Below are 15,862 nucleotides of genomic sequence, written 5' to 3' on the forward strand. Positions count from 1 at the left end.
CATACTTTTCTTCAATATAGCATTCCATTTTATCACATTTATTAGACAAAATGTCATCAAATTTTGGGCACTAGGCCTACCACTGTCCGCGGGTGACGTGTATTATTTTGCCGCAAAGAACTTTTCGGACACACAGCTACGTACGTTCTGTGGGTGGGATCGTAAATCGGCCGAAAACGGGTCGAAATTCGTGTGTGAATTGTCGTTCTAGTGTTTAACTGTGTGCAGGTAGGTGTGAGCGTTCGGAAAATCTTAAAGTTTCACAGTAAAAAGGGCATTTCCAGTCCTTTTGGATGGTTTGTTTATGACCACCCAGCCCCCCGTACGGCAGTTGTGTTTTCGTTTTGCATTCGGCCAACTCATCAATTCCGTCACACCATCACAACACTGGCTGGGTGGATGGGAGCGTTGAGGGGGTGTCTTATTACAGCCCGTTGTAATGCTGTAATGTGATTTAAATATTTATTTTAAAGGCCTTTGCATTTTAAGACACACGATCTGCCCTTACGATCCGATTCTAATCCCTTGGCACGATAGAGTTCATTGAACTTCCGGTGCTCCAGATTCGTAATGTCGCTTCCTCGCGCGTGTGTGTGTTATTCCATTAAATCATTGCCAACCATTCTCGCTCGTTCGCCTTCCCGTTGCAGTCAATTAATTAAGCGGAGATCACCATGAAGGTGAAGGAGCTGCAGAAGATGGTGAATGTGGCGTGGTCGCCGGCCCAGCAGGCCCCGATCATGCTGGCCGCCGGTACGGCCGCACAGCAGCTGGACGCATCGTTCAGCACGACGGCCGCCCTGGAGCTGTACTCGATCAATCTGGCCGATCCGAGCTACGATCTGGAGCTGAAGGGCAGCCAGCCGAGCACACACCGCTTCCACAAGCTGCTCTGGTCCCCGCTGGCGCCCGCTGGTGGCGGCGAGCCGGCGGCGACGACCGGCGCTAGCCCCAGCGGGCTGATCACCGGCGGCTGCGAGAGTGGCGTGCTGCAGGTGTACAACGTGGCCCAGCTGCTGGCGGGACAGAACGCGCTGGTCGCGCAGCAGGAAAAGCACCAGGGCGCGGTCCGCAGCCTCGACTACAACCCCTTCCAGCACAATCTGGTCGCGAGCGGTGCCTCGGAGTCGGAAATTTTCATCTGGGATCTCAACAACACGGCCGTACCGATGAGCCCGGGCGCCAAGGTGACGCCGCACGAGGACGTGCAGGGGCTGGCGTGGAACCGGCAGGTGCAGCACATACTCGCGTCCGTGTTTCCGTCGCGCTGCGTGATCTGGGATCTGCGCAAGAACGAGCCGATCATCAAGCTGAGCGACACGCAGTCGCGCATCCGCTGGCGGGTCGCCCAGTGGCACCCGGAGGTGGCGACGCAGCTGTGGCTCGCCAGCGAGGAGGACCAGTCGCCGACGGTGCAGCTGTGGGATCTGCGGTACGCGACCGCACCGGCCAAAACGTTCCAGATACACCATCGGGGCGTGCTCGGACTGACCTGGTGCCCGAAGGACCACGATCTGGTGGCATCGTGCGGGAAGGACAACCGCATCATCTGCTGGAACCAGAACACGGAGGACCCGAACGGCGAGATACTGTCCGAGCTGGCGACGACGAACCAGTGGAACTTCGATGTGGCCTGGTGTCCCCGCAATCCGGCCCTGCTGGCCGGCTCGAGCTTCGACGGGAACGTGACGATCTACTCGATACACGGCGGCGTGCACCAGCAGGTGCAGACGAGCAACAAGATTGCCGACTCGTTCCCGGGCATGGAGCACATTGGGCACGAGCCGAGCCAGTCGGTGCCGGTACAGTCGCACGGTCCGGTCGCGAACGATCTGAAGCGCCCGCCGCGCTGGATGAGGAGGCCGGCCGGTGCCTGCTTTGGGGTGAGTCGGGCGCCATCGTTATTTTAAATGTTAAACGCTTTTGGTGTAAAACGTCAATTTCGAATCGTTTCAGTTCGGTGGAAAACTAGTCACCTTCAATGGGGCGAGCCGCACGGTGACGATCAATCAGGTCATTACCGATCCGGAGCTGGTGGAACGGTCCAACCAGCTCGAGCGGGTGCTAAGCGAGGGCAACTTTGCCGACTACTGCCGGCAGAAGGCGGACCAAACGAACGATCAGCATTCCCGGTTCATGTGGTACTTCCTGAAGGCAAACTTTGAGGATGATCCGCACGCGGAAATGCTTAATCTGCTTGGTAGGTGCAAACAAAGGGGGAACCCAGTCATCGGTTTGAACTGTCATTCTAATGGTGTGCGTTTTTCATTCCATTTTAGGCTACCAGGCAGACGATACGGCCAATAAGTTTAAAAAGTACGTTGTCGATGGACCGAAGGGAGACGAATCGAACCCGGTCGATGGGCTGACCGATCAGATGGCCGGTCTTAGTCGGGTAAGGATCGCCGTTTTTTGTCCACGTTTTTTCGTTTAATGGTTTCCTTGTTTTTTTTTCGATTAGTTTTAAAATATTCTTGCACACTTTGCTGGTTTTGTTCTTCGTTTTACACTGTCTAATAGCTCTTTTCATACTTTTGTTCGAAAAACTCGTTACGTTTTCCACGTTTTTTTTCGATTGCGCTTGTAATATATGCAGCGCTTTTTGCGTTTGTTTGTTTCTTAACTATGGCTTTCTATTGCTCACACGGAAATTAACACATACCGTCACTATTTGTCGTTTTTTTTCTCTTAAACTGCGACGCGCAATCGTTTTCGCTGCTATAAAACAAAAATGTCCGTTTGTGTGTGTGCGTGCGTGTTGTATGTATGTGTGGGTGTAGAATTATTCAACCGAAACGGAAACCAGTACGGACGATAGTACTGATCTATCGGTAAGCTACAGTTTGCTCCATTTTGTGCTGTTGTTTTTGATCACTGGTAGTTTGTTTACTTTCGGTAAATTATTCTTTGAAGGCAGTGTTTTTGAATGATAGAAACCATTACTTTCATAATGTTTTGTATGTACATTTTACAAATTAGTATTTTTATTAATTTGCCTATTTTTTCATGTAATTTGTAAGAAGTCAAGGCAAGTCAGCTCTATTATTGGTATCACCCATGTTTTTTATTTTAATTTTAAATGTATTACTACCTTAAATACTACATTGCTGTATTGTGTTTGCACCTTTATTTGATAATTGATTGAAGCGTTTATTACGTTTTAAGCTACACATTTAAAATATTTTAACGACATATATTTTAAGTCAGATACTGCTCATTAGTATTCATTAGCTTGCAGCTGCTGAATAATACAAAAAACAATGTTGTAGTACGTGTAATTTATAGACATTTGATTTGAACAACATTATTAAAGAATGATTTAAAACAGGGGTTTCCAAACTACGGCCCTTGGGCCGCATGCGGCCCTCAAGAGCTTATAATGCGGCCCACGATGACTTTGCCAGAGTTAATATAAATATTACGATTATATGACTTTTTCAAAAAGAATTGTTTTTTTTTTTACTTTTCTTAGACAAAAATCAAGCTTTGGTTACTCGAAGCTGTACAAGTAACGTTAGTATTTTGTTATCAAAACGAGATTTAAACGTTCAATCATCATTTAAAGGTAGCGTCAAATGGCCCTCAACATAGTTATTTTTGAACCAATGCGGCCCGCGAGCAGAAAAGTTTGGAGGCCCTTGATTTAAAATATCACTTTTTCAAATTTTTCAAATGTGCTACACAGAGATTTTCACTATATCTGAAGATGTTAGCACATTTGCCTGTTAAGTGTATTATTGCTTCACGTGGAACTTGTTTTTGTTATCACATTTTATCAGGCGCCTTTAGAACAAATCTCCAAATAGTTAATCAATGTCCTGATACATAATTTAGACTCTTTTAGAGTATAATTCAACTTACAATATTTTATTTCCCGGTTGCAATTTGCAATTGGGCAATTTTTGTAAATGCATGGATCAAAGTTGTTTGATTCTTCTTGTTCTAATTTTTACAATGTAGCTTCAAAAATGACTAATACAAACACATTCTCCATATTTCCCTTTCAAAAAGCAGATGACGGATAATAACGCTGTGTTCGACGCGATTGCCGCCGGCAACCAGGCAACGGATGGGCAGAACGCCTCCACCACCAGCAAACAGAACGGCACCGGTGGTGGTGAAATTCCGTACAAAATCCGTACCGGGCAGGATAAGGAGGGTTTGATTTGTGAGGCACTGCTCACCGGCAACCTGGAGGCAGCGATCGAGCTGTGCATGCAGACGGGCAAGACGAGCGAAGCGTTAATCCTCGCCATGAACAGTGAGTGACGCGGGGTCGTTTGGGGTGTTTTCCATGAAGCAGCATATTAATCCGTGCGGTGTCTCATCCGTTGTAGGTGGTTCGGATTTGCTCGCCAAGGTACAGTACCGCTACCTGCGGGACAACGAAAACTATCTGTCCAACCTGATCTCCGCGCTGGTGCTGTGCGATTGGACCGGTGTCGTGACGCAGTGCACGATCGACTCGTGGAAGGAGGCGCTGGTGGCCGCCATCACGCACTGCAAGCACCAGCTGCCGCTGCTCTGCGAACGGTTGGGCGAGCGGCTGCAGGGGGAAGCGGTCAGCAATGCCGATCTGGCCCGGAATGCCATTCTGTGCTACATTTGTGCCGGCAGCACTGAGCGGCTGGTCGAAGCGTGGCAGCTGTCGAAGGGCGGTCAGCCGAGCAGCGATCCGGCGAACGGTGAGGATGAGCTGGATAAGAACAACAACAGCAACCGGGACCTGCAGGAGCTGGTGGAGGTGTCGATGCTGCTGCAAAAGGCGCTGGAGAAGCAGGGCCGCTCGGCACCGGCTGTCGGCAAGCTGGCCGATCTGTTGTCGCAGTACGCAAGGTTGCTGGCGGCGCAGGGTTCGCTACCATCCGCGCTAACGTATCTGGGCAATTCGACCGACCCGGAGATGGAAGAGCTTCGCGAGCGTCTTTATTACGCCCTCGGACACAAAACTTACACGCCGGCTGCACCGACAAGACCACAGTACGCCTCCCAGCAGCAGCAGCAGCAGCAACAGCCACCTTTCAATCCAATGTTCCCCACGATCGGCCAAGCGGCCAAGATGAAGGCGTACGGTCAATCGATGCCGCCGGCACCGATGCCAACGCTCAATCCGGTGTCCACGATGCCCCAGCAGCCGAGCTGGTCCACCTCACCCTTCCAGCAGCCGCCTATGGGTATGCCCCCGGCAGCGGCCCCCGTTGCACCGCCACCGCTAGCCACGAAACCGCCCGTTGGGCCACCGCCACCGGCCACCGGGAACGATCTTTCGCAACCTCCGCGACCCTCCAGCGTTAGCTCGCAGTCGGGCGGCGGCACTCTAAGCCGCGCCAAGTACGTGCTCGATCCGTCGGTCACGTCCGGTCCGAACTATGGCCAAACGAACGCAAACTTCTACAACCCGATGGCTTACCAGCCCCAGCAGCCCGCCAGCAATGCACCGGCGCAGCCACCGAGCTTCTACAATCCGGCCCAGCCGGCGCAGAACAACAACTTTAAACCGTTCACACCGGCACCGCTAGTGCAGGCGTCACCATATCTTCCCGGTGTGTCTCCGCTGGACGTTACGCAGCAGCAGCAACAGGTACAACAGCCTGGCATGGGATATCCACCACCGCCGTCGCAAGCTGCCGGCCCTCCAATGGGCAACGTGCAGAGGAATCCGACGCCACCACCTGGCTGGAACGATCCGCCAGCGCTGAAGAGCTCTAGCAGACCTCAGGTGAGTCGTGGCGTGGAAGAAGGATTCGTTGTTGGTCGTTTATTTAAACATAGGAATCCATCAGGATGTGTAGGAGGCCCACTTATGTATCGTTTTGTGGTAATATTTAGGCTAGGAATTATTTATGTTCATCCCTTCCTAACCTCTTTTCCCTATTTGCATTTGGTCTAGGATCTGTTTACACTCAATTTTCTATTATTTACATCTATTGTATTATAATCTTTCGTTTCTTTCCTCTTTTCTATTAACAATCCCTTACTATCCCTTATTCTTTTCCACACCGTTGCTTTAACTGTTTTTATTTGCTCCTCTTTTGTCAATTACGTCCTCACTCCTCGTGCTTTTTGCTACATTTCTGTCTCTTTTCTTATTTTATTCACTTCTCTCCTTTTCTATCTGTGTGTTTGTATGTATATGCTCGTCTGTCTTTCTCGTGCGTTTCGGTTGCTGCTGTTTCGCAGTATTGCGAGCAGTACGAAATGTCCGCCGTCCATGCCGGCACCAGACGATGGCGCCGCATTATCGAATCGCACACGAACGATCATTCGAACCGTTCCTCGCCGCAGGTTAGCGAACTGTTTCTGAACTTTGTTGTGTGTGCGCGTGTTTCGTTTTGTTTCTGTGTTACGTTTCTTTATTCCGGGTTTTCTTCTTCTTCTCTTTTGATTGTCAAGTTTCTTGTTTGCTTACACATTTTACTTCTTTCATTACATGAACTACTTAAACTTTAACGTCAGTTTTAAAATTGTTTCATGTTTATTTTGAAGTTTTTATGCGTTTTCTCAAATTTCGTGAACTATTCTCAATTTACATTGTTTATACTTCATAATTGTTTAGTTATTAACTCCTTAGCTTAACTAAAATGTTTGTTCCAATCTCAAAAATAATCTTATTTCAAATATTTGCTTTTTTATATTTCACTTAGTAAGGTTTTTCGATATATCTTTATCATCATCTCCTCCATCTCTTTTCTATTTTAATTGTATTTGCTTTTAGAACACATCTATGATATTTTGTTTTAATCTTTTCTCAATAATTGTTTTTACATTTTGGACTTTTGTTACTTTTAATGTTTGTTTAATTATTTTAATGTTTTGTAACAAACCACCTTCTTAACAGAATCTCTTAGGAAACTATGCCACAAATCTGGACTTTACTGTATATGTTTCCTATCTCTTTCGCTAACGCTCTTTTGGCCTGCGTGTTGGCTTACCTCTCGTGCACTACTACTCTTTTGGACTGCTTTCCCTCCCTTTAATATCGCTTTCAATGATGTCTTTATCAACCCGCTCAATCTCTCTCCAATAGCTCTTAGGCAGCAGTTTGAGCTTTAGTTTGGCTTGCCGTTCGATAGGAACAGTTCGTTACGACTTTTTGCCTCTGCCCCGCCGAGGATGGTTTGGACAGCTTATGCTAATGCTTTTTCTCCCACGTCTTTTCCCCCCATATCGTTTTTGTTTTTTTTTTTTCAAAACGCCGTTCCAATAGCCCAAGGCGGAACCGAGCATTATGGCACCGATCACGTCACCACTGCCGGGCGGTTTGGCCCCATCGAACGGTTACCCCGATCCGAACAGTAACTACATGCAGGGCAACACCGGTCAGCAGTACATGGCAGCACCACAGCAGCCCACCGCCACCATGTACAACCCGGCGATGGGGATGGGTGGCCAACAGCCGCCGGTAGCACCGCCCCAGTCGACGATCAACTATCAAAACTTCCAGCCAACGCTAGCACCATCCACGTACCAGCAGCCGACGGTGGCCGGCACGGGCCAGACGGGTGTCGGTGGCGGCGTGTATTATCCGGGCGCACAGCCGATGGATGGTGGTGCGATGCAGCAGCAGCAACAGCAACCGGTTGCAGCACCGGCCGCACCGGAACCACCGAAGCAAAAGCCACCGCTACCGGAGCAGTACGTGTTCATGCAGACAGTATTCGAGGAGCTGAAGAAGCAGTGCGTCGCATCAGCAGGCAATCCGGTACGGTGGAGCGAGGTGTTTGTTATCGATAGGCAAATACAGTATGATAATGAAATTTTCCTGTTTTCTATTTTTTTTTCTAGCAAACGAAACGGAAGCTGGAAGATGTCTCGAAACGGCTCGAAATGTTGTACGATTTGCTGCGAGAGAATCGGGTAAGCAATAGCGCTAGTGCCATGCTCCCTCATGTACACCATTGACACTTTCTCCCCTCCTTTTTTGCTCAGCTCTCGCAAAACACTCTCAACTCGCTGAACCAGCTGGTTGCCCTGGTACAGGCCGGCGACTACGCCAACGGTATCGGGCTCCACACGCAGATGGTGTCCGGGCCGGACTTTGCCCAGATCGCCAGCTTCATGCCCGGCATTAAGGTGCTGCTCCAGTCGGCGATGCAGCTGCAGGTCTACCTCCGATAAGGCCGTTCAGTTTAGAAATGCATTTTCTCTCAATGCGCGCGCCCGCCGCATTGCAATACAGGGTTTTCCGGGAGTTCTCAAAGCTGTGGGACACCTTATTGACTCTTTCCTATTATTTCCTATTTGGAAGTGAACTTTAAATGTTGCAAATTGGAAACTATGGCATCCTTGTAGAACAAATCCAATAGGAAATTTCAAGGAAGCTGTCCTATAAGTGTGCCATAGAATCCAATTCCCTACGTATGGAGTCAATTTCCAAGAATTTCTAAGAATCAAGGAAGTGTCGCACAACTATAGGAATCGCTGGAAAACCCTGTAATTGTTGGTGTATTTAATTGTTCGATGAAAAAAAGCGTGCGCCATTATCCATTATCGATTCTCGCGATCATGATCGCGATGCATCAGATTGATCTATAGTAATGTTTATTTCTGTTTGCGAATGGAGAGGGCATTAGTTTATTACTACAAGCAAACAGAAAAAAAACAACAACATACGTGTATAATCCCGTGCTCTAATGTTTAGTTTTTGATAACCCGAAATGAATAAAACCATCTATTTACATTATGCTATAATTATAATACCTAACAAAGTATAGCGAAAAGAGTGTTACGAAACAGCATTTCGTTTTGTTTTTCTTAATTCATTGAAGTTTCACGAGCCTGCAACCGAAACTGATAGTGTTAAATTAATCACCTTAAATTAGGGTGTGAAAAACGATGGGTGGCAATTAAGGTGGATCTTTAGCGTGTCGTCCGGCAATAAGCGTCCGGTGTGCTAATTATCGTCGCTAATCGTTGTAATCGTTTTCGATGATAATATCGAACACGAAGAGCAATTAGTACGCGGTGCACGATGCGGGTTTGCTGAAACAAAAAGGGAAGGTGCTAACAAGCCCGATCTTGATCGCGATGCCGTGTGTCGTGTGCGTGTAATCTGCATAATTTCAGCTTTTCCACGATTTTATGTAAATTTTGAGTAGAATCAAGTCGTAAAGTTTCAAGAAAGGGTGCTGTAGTCTTCAGCTAAAGATAATTTTTATTATCATGCACTTGTTTTATATTCTTGAGACTTAATTTGTCATCATGTGCCATCGTGTTTGATTAAAAATCATGCTCAAATTATTTAAAAGTACTGTAACAATTACTGCAAGGCACGTCACACGTCGCCCGCCAGTAAGCGAATATAATTTGAATATTTATTGCATACTACGCCCTTATTTGTTTCTTTTATCTACGTACATATAAAATACCTCTAATTATGGACAGTTTTTTTGGGAAACAACAAAAGCAAAAAAACAAACCCTAGAAATGACAATTAGAAAACAGTTGATAAAAAAGCATGGAATTAAAAAAAACAGGAATGCGCGAATTAAATAAGAGAAGAATAAACAATAGTTTAAATACAATTTAAAAAAAGAACTACACGTAATTACAACTAAAACAAAACTTTAACATATTTGCACGCGGTTTCTTCCTCTCCCTCCTTTTCCACCTTCATAAGCTCTCCTTTATATGTAACCCTCTAAATTGGCCTTTTGTTGGCGTGTGTTTGGCAATACCGTTTAGCTATTATTGATGGGGGAGGATGCGAGATTGCACAGAGAAAGCGCAATGCGTAGCGTAAGCATAGGACAAGATTCGGACAAGAGATTTTCTGTTAGTACAGTGTGGAATGATGATAATGCAAGAAGAAGAAGAAGAAGAAGAGCCTAAGGCAATGCGGCACTATCATTAGTTGGTCGATCGTTCCGGCTCGGCGTAGCCCGATCCGATCACGCGTAGGAACAACGAGACGATGTAGATCACCGCCAGCGTCAGCGCGGTAATGCTCACCCACCCGGTGACGGAGATTTCCGGCTGCGGCGGATGCACGTGATCCTGCAGCCCGAGCCAGCCGCCCCGCTCCACCAGCCACCCGCTCAGATCCTCCTCGATCACGTCGGCCGTCCCCTCGATCAGCTGCTGCAGGTAGTCCGCGTGGTCCTGCCGCACGCAGTCGACCGCCAGCCCGCCCGCGATGGCGAACAGCGATATCACCTTGCCCCAGGTGATGCCACTCTTGAACAGATCCTTCGCCACCACGTGCAGCAGGTAGCCGACCGTGTCCGGTTCCGTCAGCTCGCCCCACGGCTCGTTCGAGATCTGCCGGCTGACGTTGCTGTACAGCCGGGGGTGCATCCGCTCCAGCTCCTCGCCCATCCCGTTCAGTATGGGCAGTGCTTCGCGGACCACGGCCCCTCCACCGAGGCCGCCGCTGCCCGCCATACAGTGTTCCATCGAGTTGCGCAAACGCTGCAGGATCTTCCGGTTGAGCAGCCCGCTGCGTTTGAGCCGCGCGCGTATGTACTCACCGCAAAGGCATTTTCCCTGCGTGCAAAAAGGAAAGCAACAGGTGAGTTCGTGTTCGTTTGATTAACACCTTCCGCAATAACCTTGGCGCAGCAGCAGCAGCCGCTCTTACCTGATTGATAACGTCCTGGCTGGTGGTGAGATGGTGGATGGGGCTCCGTTTGTTCGTCCAGCCGACCACCCCACCGGCGCTGCCCCCCGATACGGCCCCGATCGCGGCGGCTGCGGCAACGGCGGCGGCCACTATCGGCGACCGAGGGGACTGTTGCTGCGACTGATGCTGCTGGTGGAATGCTCCTGCCGTCGACGACATTGTTACGGCACACCGCACTCTCTCCCTCTCTCTATCTCTCTCTATCACTCAAGAAGAAGCTGGACGACAACCAACAACAACAACAACAACGGTGTCAACGACGGTCATCCCGCAATCGATGGTCACAACTTCCGCGGGTTGCTCGGCCTCGGATGCTTAGGGGTGGATTTCGTAGAATCCTCCACCTTCTGCTGCTGCTGCTGATTCGAACACTGAAAGAGAGGGAGAGAAGGGCCAACACGTAAGCGGGACGGAGTTGGGAAAAGTCAACAGAACTCCTCCGCCAAAAGGTTACCTTCTAGGGCAGCAAAACGATGAGATTTGTTTGGCATAAGGCAGCCGTCGCCCGTCCGCTCCGTCCGTACGTTCGCCGATAATCGTTCACTTGATCATCGTGATCGCCCTGCTGCATGGAAGGCGGGGGCCAACGGGAGCCCTCTGCTCTGTTGTGTTATGTCAGCGAAAGTGTCCCTCTCTTGCATTTGGGTCTATTGCATCGAAATATTGCTTTCCAAAATTATGTTTTTTTGGGCTTTTTGATATAAAGCTTGCTCCATGTGTAGTATATTTGCTGGGTAAATTAGTTTTAAAAAAGTTACAATTTTCTTTTCCGACACCCAATGCGACAGTTGTCGGACGGTATGCCCAGTTGACGGTTCGATGCTAGACCTTGTGTGCAAGTGGACGTTGCTTGCAAACGCTCGCCCAGGCAGCGGCGCGACCTGTACAAGCTCTTGATAAACAGTTGATCGGTGATCGGTGATCGTTAAATGCTAGTATGGTAGTAGAGGGGTTTATAAGTTTATTCTTGAAACTGCCGGGGTAAAAAACGGAAGATTTTAGAACCGTTCTTTAAAAATCGTGCAGAACGGCAGCGTTTGTTCAACCCATTTTTTTAGATAAAACTAATCGATCTGATCTCGTACCAATGTCATGCAAATGTAGATATAACTGTTGTAGTGTTGATTGGTTAGATTGATGAAGCAATTCTCACACGGAGAAATATTTAAATATACATTTACTTGTAAGTTAAGGTTGAACCTTTTTTTACAGAGGGTTCCTACAGATGCAGTGCTTAATTTGCCACTATGGGCGAAACGTTAAGAAGTTGACCGGTGCACCGCATGTAAAATGTTATTCCTCGTAGATCTGACATTTCATTTCCATCATAATATTTTTTTTTTAAATTTCTTCTGCACACGACTTAAGCTGGATTGAGTTTGCCAGTTCTTTGTTATGTGTTGAAAATCATGTGTTGAAACTGAAATTTCATGTTGAAGCAAAATACCATTTGAAAGCTGTTGAAAACCATACTGGATGCGATGAATAATTATGTGCACATTTGAAAGTGACTTGGAAAACGCTGTAAGCTAAAACAAATGATGGCAAACCTACAATATAGACAGAACACGATGGTCTCTCTGCGTAACCTAGCCAAGTCTTCTGAGCAATGCGAAGCCAAACGATGCCACATAATAGTTATCTTATTTTTATTGATCGCATCAGAATGCGTAATTTGTGCAAAATTCTTTAAATTATATCAATGCAGTTTCTTGTTTACTTACAACTGCAAGGGTACATTTACTTAAACAGAATAAAATAAGCCACATTATTTGAGTAAGTACTCTGATTAGATAAAACACTACCTTCGAATAGTTGGTTTACTTCAAATTGATCTAAAAAGCGTCATGGTATTGGCCCGCTGTTAAATGATCGTTTACTCATAATTGACTTAGGTCATGGTTGTTCTATCTATCCACCATAGCAAAAATCAATGATTGATAGCTAAATTAAATTAAAATACGTATTATGATCACTTAGAATGTGATTCACTGTGAGTCTAAACATAAATCACAAGCTACTTTTACAGCTATTGAGACGAGATCACTCTGGGACAATACAACAACTGCTTCGTTAGCTAAAACAACGTTCTGCAAATGAATACCCTTAACTATTCATCGAAATCCTTGGATCTTGAAGGGAAGAAAATATTTTTAAATATTTGTTTCATGAAGAATAATCCAATCTTACAACTCTTTCTCAAACAGAAAATCTTTTAAAATGACAGAAAATGAAAAAAAACACCGTAAAATTAGGAGAATATATTTGGAAATAAATATAAGCCTAGCGTCTTTAGCAGAAAGACGAGTATAAATAGTCCTATCACACAGCTCGCTCCTACTAAACATCGGCCAGTGAACGTGATCTCTTCCTGCGGTGGTCGCACTTTGTTTGCCAGTCCGATCTACGAATGTATGTAAAAGGAAAAAAAATATCATTAAAAAATTGTCACTTGTGGTACATCCATCCAGCTCAACCATACGCACCCATCCACCGTTTTCCGATATCCACGTGACCAGCTCGTCCTCGATCACGTCCGCCACACCCTCGACCAGCTTGGGCAGATAGTCGGGATGGCCCTGCCGGACACAGTCCACCGAAAGCCCGCCGGCAATGGCAAACAGTGACACCACCTTGCCCCACGTAATGTCCGCCTTGAAGAGATCGCGCGCGATCGCACTCAGCAGTACCGGGGCGGTTTCGGGTGTTTTGAGCTCGCCCCGTCCGAAGCGAGTAAGCTGGCGGGCAATACCGTTGTAGATGCGTGGATACATACGCTCCAGTTCCTCACCCACCTTTAGCAGGAAGTTGAAACTGAAGTTAGAGTCTGAATGAGATCGTCTGTGAATTGATCGTCACTTACGCTGAGCAGGGCGGGGAAAACTTCCCGCACGACGTGGATCGAAGGTGTGCCGACGATGCTCCGGATGCGCTGCAGCCCCAGCTTCCGGTTAAACACACCGGATCGCTTCAACCGGCACCGAATGTACTGCCCGCACAGACACTTGCCCTGGGTGATGATGTCCTGGGACGGTAGGACCGGTTGCTTCCAGCCGATCGTGCTGGAGAGCTTGCGTGTCACGACGTCACTCACGTTGCTCAGCCGCCTCCGGGCGGACAGTGCGGTACTGGAGGCGGACAGTGACGAGCCGCCCATCCCGAAGCCATCCCGGTGACCGATCTCGGGGAACCCGAGCAGTGCCGTCGAGTGCAGGTTGGCAGGGAAGCTGAACTTGCGGCGCGTCAGTATCGGCGCACTGAGCCGATCCATCGAGGGAAGGTTTGGTGTGAGGGAGCCGCCCCGTTCGCCATTGCCGAGCCGGCTGCCCGTCGCCAGGTTGTCGCTGCTAAGGGACAACCGTCCCGGGACCAGCCCCGTCCCATTGTTGGCGGGAGGCTCCACCTTCAGCAGCCCACTAGCCATGACGTCACACTGTAGTGCTGGTGAGGATAGAAGAAGGAAGGGAGAGAAAGATGGCATAGTTGATTAAATGATTGGCAGGGCTAGCTGGCCGACCGTGCCATGCGAGTGACATCGCACCCGGATCTTTGCTAAAAGGGCCGGCATATCGTGCAGGATAACATCAAGATGGTATTGAAGGAGCAACAAAAACAACAACAAAAAATGCTACAAATCTCACCGACAGCTTGTCGATTGATTGATCAGGGGGGAGATTCTCGCAAACAAGCTGCTCGGCAAAAAAAGAATATGACGAACACGCGCCCTGGCTTTGCCTTATTTGACACCTGAACACAACAAACACAACACGAGTGATGGGGAGTGATGTACGAAAAGAGAGAGAGAGAGAGAGAAAAAAACACACATACTCTTTCCGCGGGATCCGCGGAGACCCTTTCGCGTGGTGTCGGTGGAGTCAACAGTCGCCGACGTAACATGACACGGACGCATTACATCGGATGGTGAGGCTTTACTTGGGCGAGTTCTCATCGTACTTTTTGATCGCTGATCGTTCAAGTTGTTGGCACGCCAGTTGCTGCTGGCTAGTGCATATTACGCACCCTCTGCACCCCTCGATCGCGATCGATTGGTTCAGAAACGCGACATAGACCCTTGGATGCGAAAAGTGTTTATGAAAAATGATGACGTAAATTAAAAATACTCGAACCGAATCCGGCTTGAAGGACCAAAAGTGATTAGTGGCATTCTCAAAACATGTCTCAAATATGCTATTAAAATAATAAATTCAATATCCCATAAATCACCTCAGTTTCTCAAGCATTATAACGATTGTTCTTAATCCTTTCTAGCTATTTTATGACATTTTCTAGCCTTTGTCAAGATTTTTTTACTATTTTGGAGTGTCTAGAGCTTGGAATGATCGTGTCTAGACGTTCCCGTAGAACTTACATTCTGAGACAAGTCATAGTTATGTAGAGTAACAGCATTTAATTGCTAAAATTGAACGAATTATTTTAAAGTTTCGTCTTCAAAGCAGTCATTGGTACACAATCGAATCGGTGAATGCAATATCTTCGATCAGATGGAGGGACTAATTACAAACTATCGGGAAAATGGTAGCGTATGATAAATAATGATCGAGTTAAGTATTTAGGGCATCCAGAATAAGATTTGGTTTTGAATAGGAGTAACAAAATGCAAATATGTGTAGGAATGAAACCCTCTAAAGTCAATGGGGACCTGGTTCTGAGGATATCAAGACTGATGAGGTTACACAGGATTGATTATTATTCTTTTTCTCTTATTCGGCGCAAACTCTCAGTCTCAGCATGCAAAGCCATTAATAGAAGGGCTCGGCACATTGCTTGTGCTGGAAATTCCCCAAATATAAGCTCCATTGCTACAACGTTTGCGGCAAATGATGATCAACAGACTTCCGTACACCAAAGTGGCTATGGAGTCATCTTCCACTGATTGGCAATAGATCTGAAAAAAAAGTCACCTGCTTCAAACTATCGTCACATCAACGATCAATGCTGTACTTGTTGGTGCACAACAAGGAGCTGCAATGACTGTTGCTCGATAGGATGAATCGGGCTTCCTCCGCCTGCTCTAGAGTAGAGACTCTGCAGCACAGAGATGCCCTGTGCTCAAGGGTGTAGTGCTTGGAGCATACTAATGCAGTCTTTAGAAACCATCGTCCCAAACCACAACATAAACTTCCCAACTATCCACTTGCCTATTTTAAGTACATTAGCATAAGCGTTCCAAGTAAAAAGCCAAATGGATAAAGTTTGCTCTGCTTAGAACCGTTCTAACCC

The 15,862-nt window shown here is 47.4% G+C and overlaps 3 protein-coding genes across 11 annotated transcripts in view; 1 reads left to right on the forward strand and 2 right to left on the reverse strand.

Annotated features, from left to right (window-relative positions):
* The first annotated feature begins 80 nt into the window (after window positions 1-80).
* LOC1271207 (protein transport protein Sec31A) lies at window positions 81-8,735 on the forward strand. 8 transcript variants are annotated; one of them, XM_061653086.1, is made up of 11 exons: window positions 81-228; window positions 651-1,883; window positions 1,957-2,200; window positions 2,280-2,395; window positions 2,781-2,831; window positions 4,012-4,261; window positions 4,338-5,719; window positions 6,181-6,285; window positions 7,208-7,702; window positions 7,786-7,857; window positions 7,930-8,735. In XM_061653086.1, exons 2-11 carry the CDS (start codon window positions 675-677, stop codon window positions 8,116-8,118), a joined length of 4,113 nt encoding a protein of 1,370 aa, XP_061509070.1. In that variant the 5' UTR covers window positions 81-228; window positions 651-674; the 3' UTR covers window positions 8,119-8,735. The 8 variants fall into 8 exon arrangements, with proteins under 8 accessions (XP_061509070.1, XP_061509071.1, XP_061509074.1 ...); XM_061653087.1 differs by having other exon boundaries at window positions 4,015-4,261; XM_061653090.1 differs by lacking the exon at window positions 6,181-6,285.
* Window positions 8,736-9,240: 505 nt separating this feature from the next.
* LOC1271206 (bcl-2-related ovarian killer protein) lies at window positions 9,241-11,399 on the reverse strand. The gene is made up of 3 exons (XM_309956.5): window positions 11,076-11,399; window positions 10,580-10,992; window positions 9,241-10,485 (listed from the first exon to the last, which is right to left on the reverse strand). Exons 2-3 carry the CDS (start codon window positions 10,778-10,780, stop codon window positions 9,850-9,852), a joined length of 837 nt encoding a protein of 278 aa, XP_309956.5. The 5' UTR covers window positions 10,781-10,992; window positions 11,076-11,399; the 3' UTR covers window positions 9,241-9,849.
* Window positions 11,400-12,867: 1,468 nt separating this feature from the next.
* Window positions 12,868-15,862, reverse strand: part of LOC133392676 (bcl-2-related ovarian killer protein-like) — a 52,200-nt gene continuing 49,205 nt past the window's right edge. For both annotated transcript variants that reach the window (XM_061653095.1, XM_061653094.1), the window contains 3 exons: window positions 13,485-14,062; window positions 13,108-13,416; window positions 12,868-13,025 (listed from right to left, as the gene is read on the reverse strand). In XM_061653095.1, the coding sequence (XP_061509079.1) occupies window positions 12,873-13,025; window positions 13,108-13,416; window positions 13,485-14,045 (1,023 nt within the window). In that variant the 5' untranslated portion in view covers window positions 14,046-14,062 and the 3' untranslated portion in view covers window positions 12,868-12,872. The remainder of the gene's footprint in view (window positions 13,026-13,107; window positions 13,417-13,484; window positions 14,063-15,862) is intronic.

This window comes from Anopheles gambiae, chromosome 3, assembly GCF_943734735.2.
Source record: "Anopheles gambiae chromosome 3, idAnoGambNW_F1_1, whole genome shotgun sequence".
NCBI lineage: Eukaryota > Metazoa > Arthropoda > Insecta > Diptera > Culicidae > Anopheles > Anopheles gambiae.

Excerpts from the sequence above, each read along its gene's own strand:
- LOC1271207 (XM_061653086.1), top strand. The coding sequence starts at position 675 with ATGAAGGTGAAGGAGCTGCAGAAGATGGTGAATGTGGCGTGGTCGCCG. Across the intron at positions 2,832-4,011 it reads ACGATAGTACTGATCTATCG|CAGATGACGGATAATAACGC; the intron begins GTAAGCTACAGT and ends CCTTTCAAAAAG. Across the intron at positions 7,703-7,785 it reads TCGCATCAGCAGGCAATCCG|CAAACGAAACGGAAGCTGGA; the intron begins GTACGGTGGAGC and ends TTTTTTTTCTAG.
- LOC1271206 (XM_309956.5), bottom strand. The coding sequence starts at position 10,780 with ATGTCGTCGACGGCAGGAGCATTCCACCAGCAGCATCAGTCGCAGCAA. Across the intron at positions 10,486-10,579 it reads GCCAGGACGTTATCAATCAG|GGAAAATGCCTTTGCGGTGA; the intron begins GTAAGAGCGGCT and ends TTTTGCACGCAG.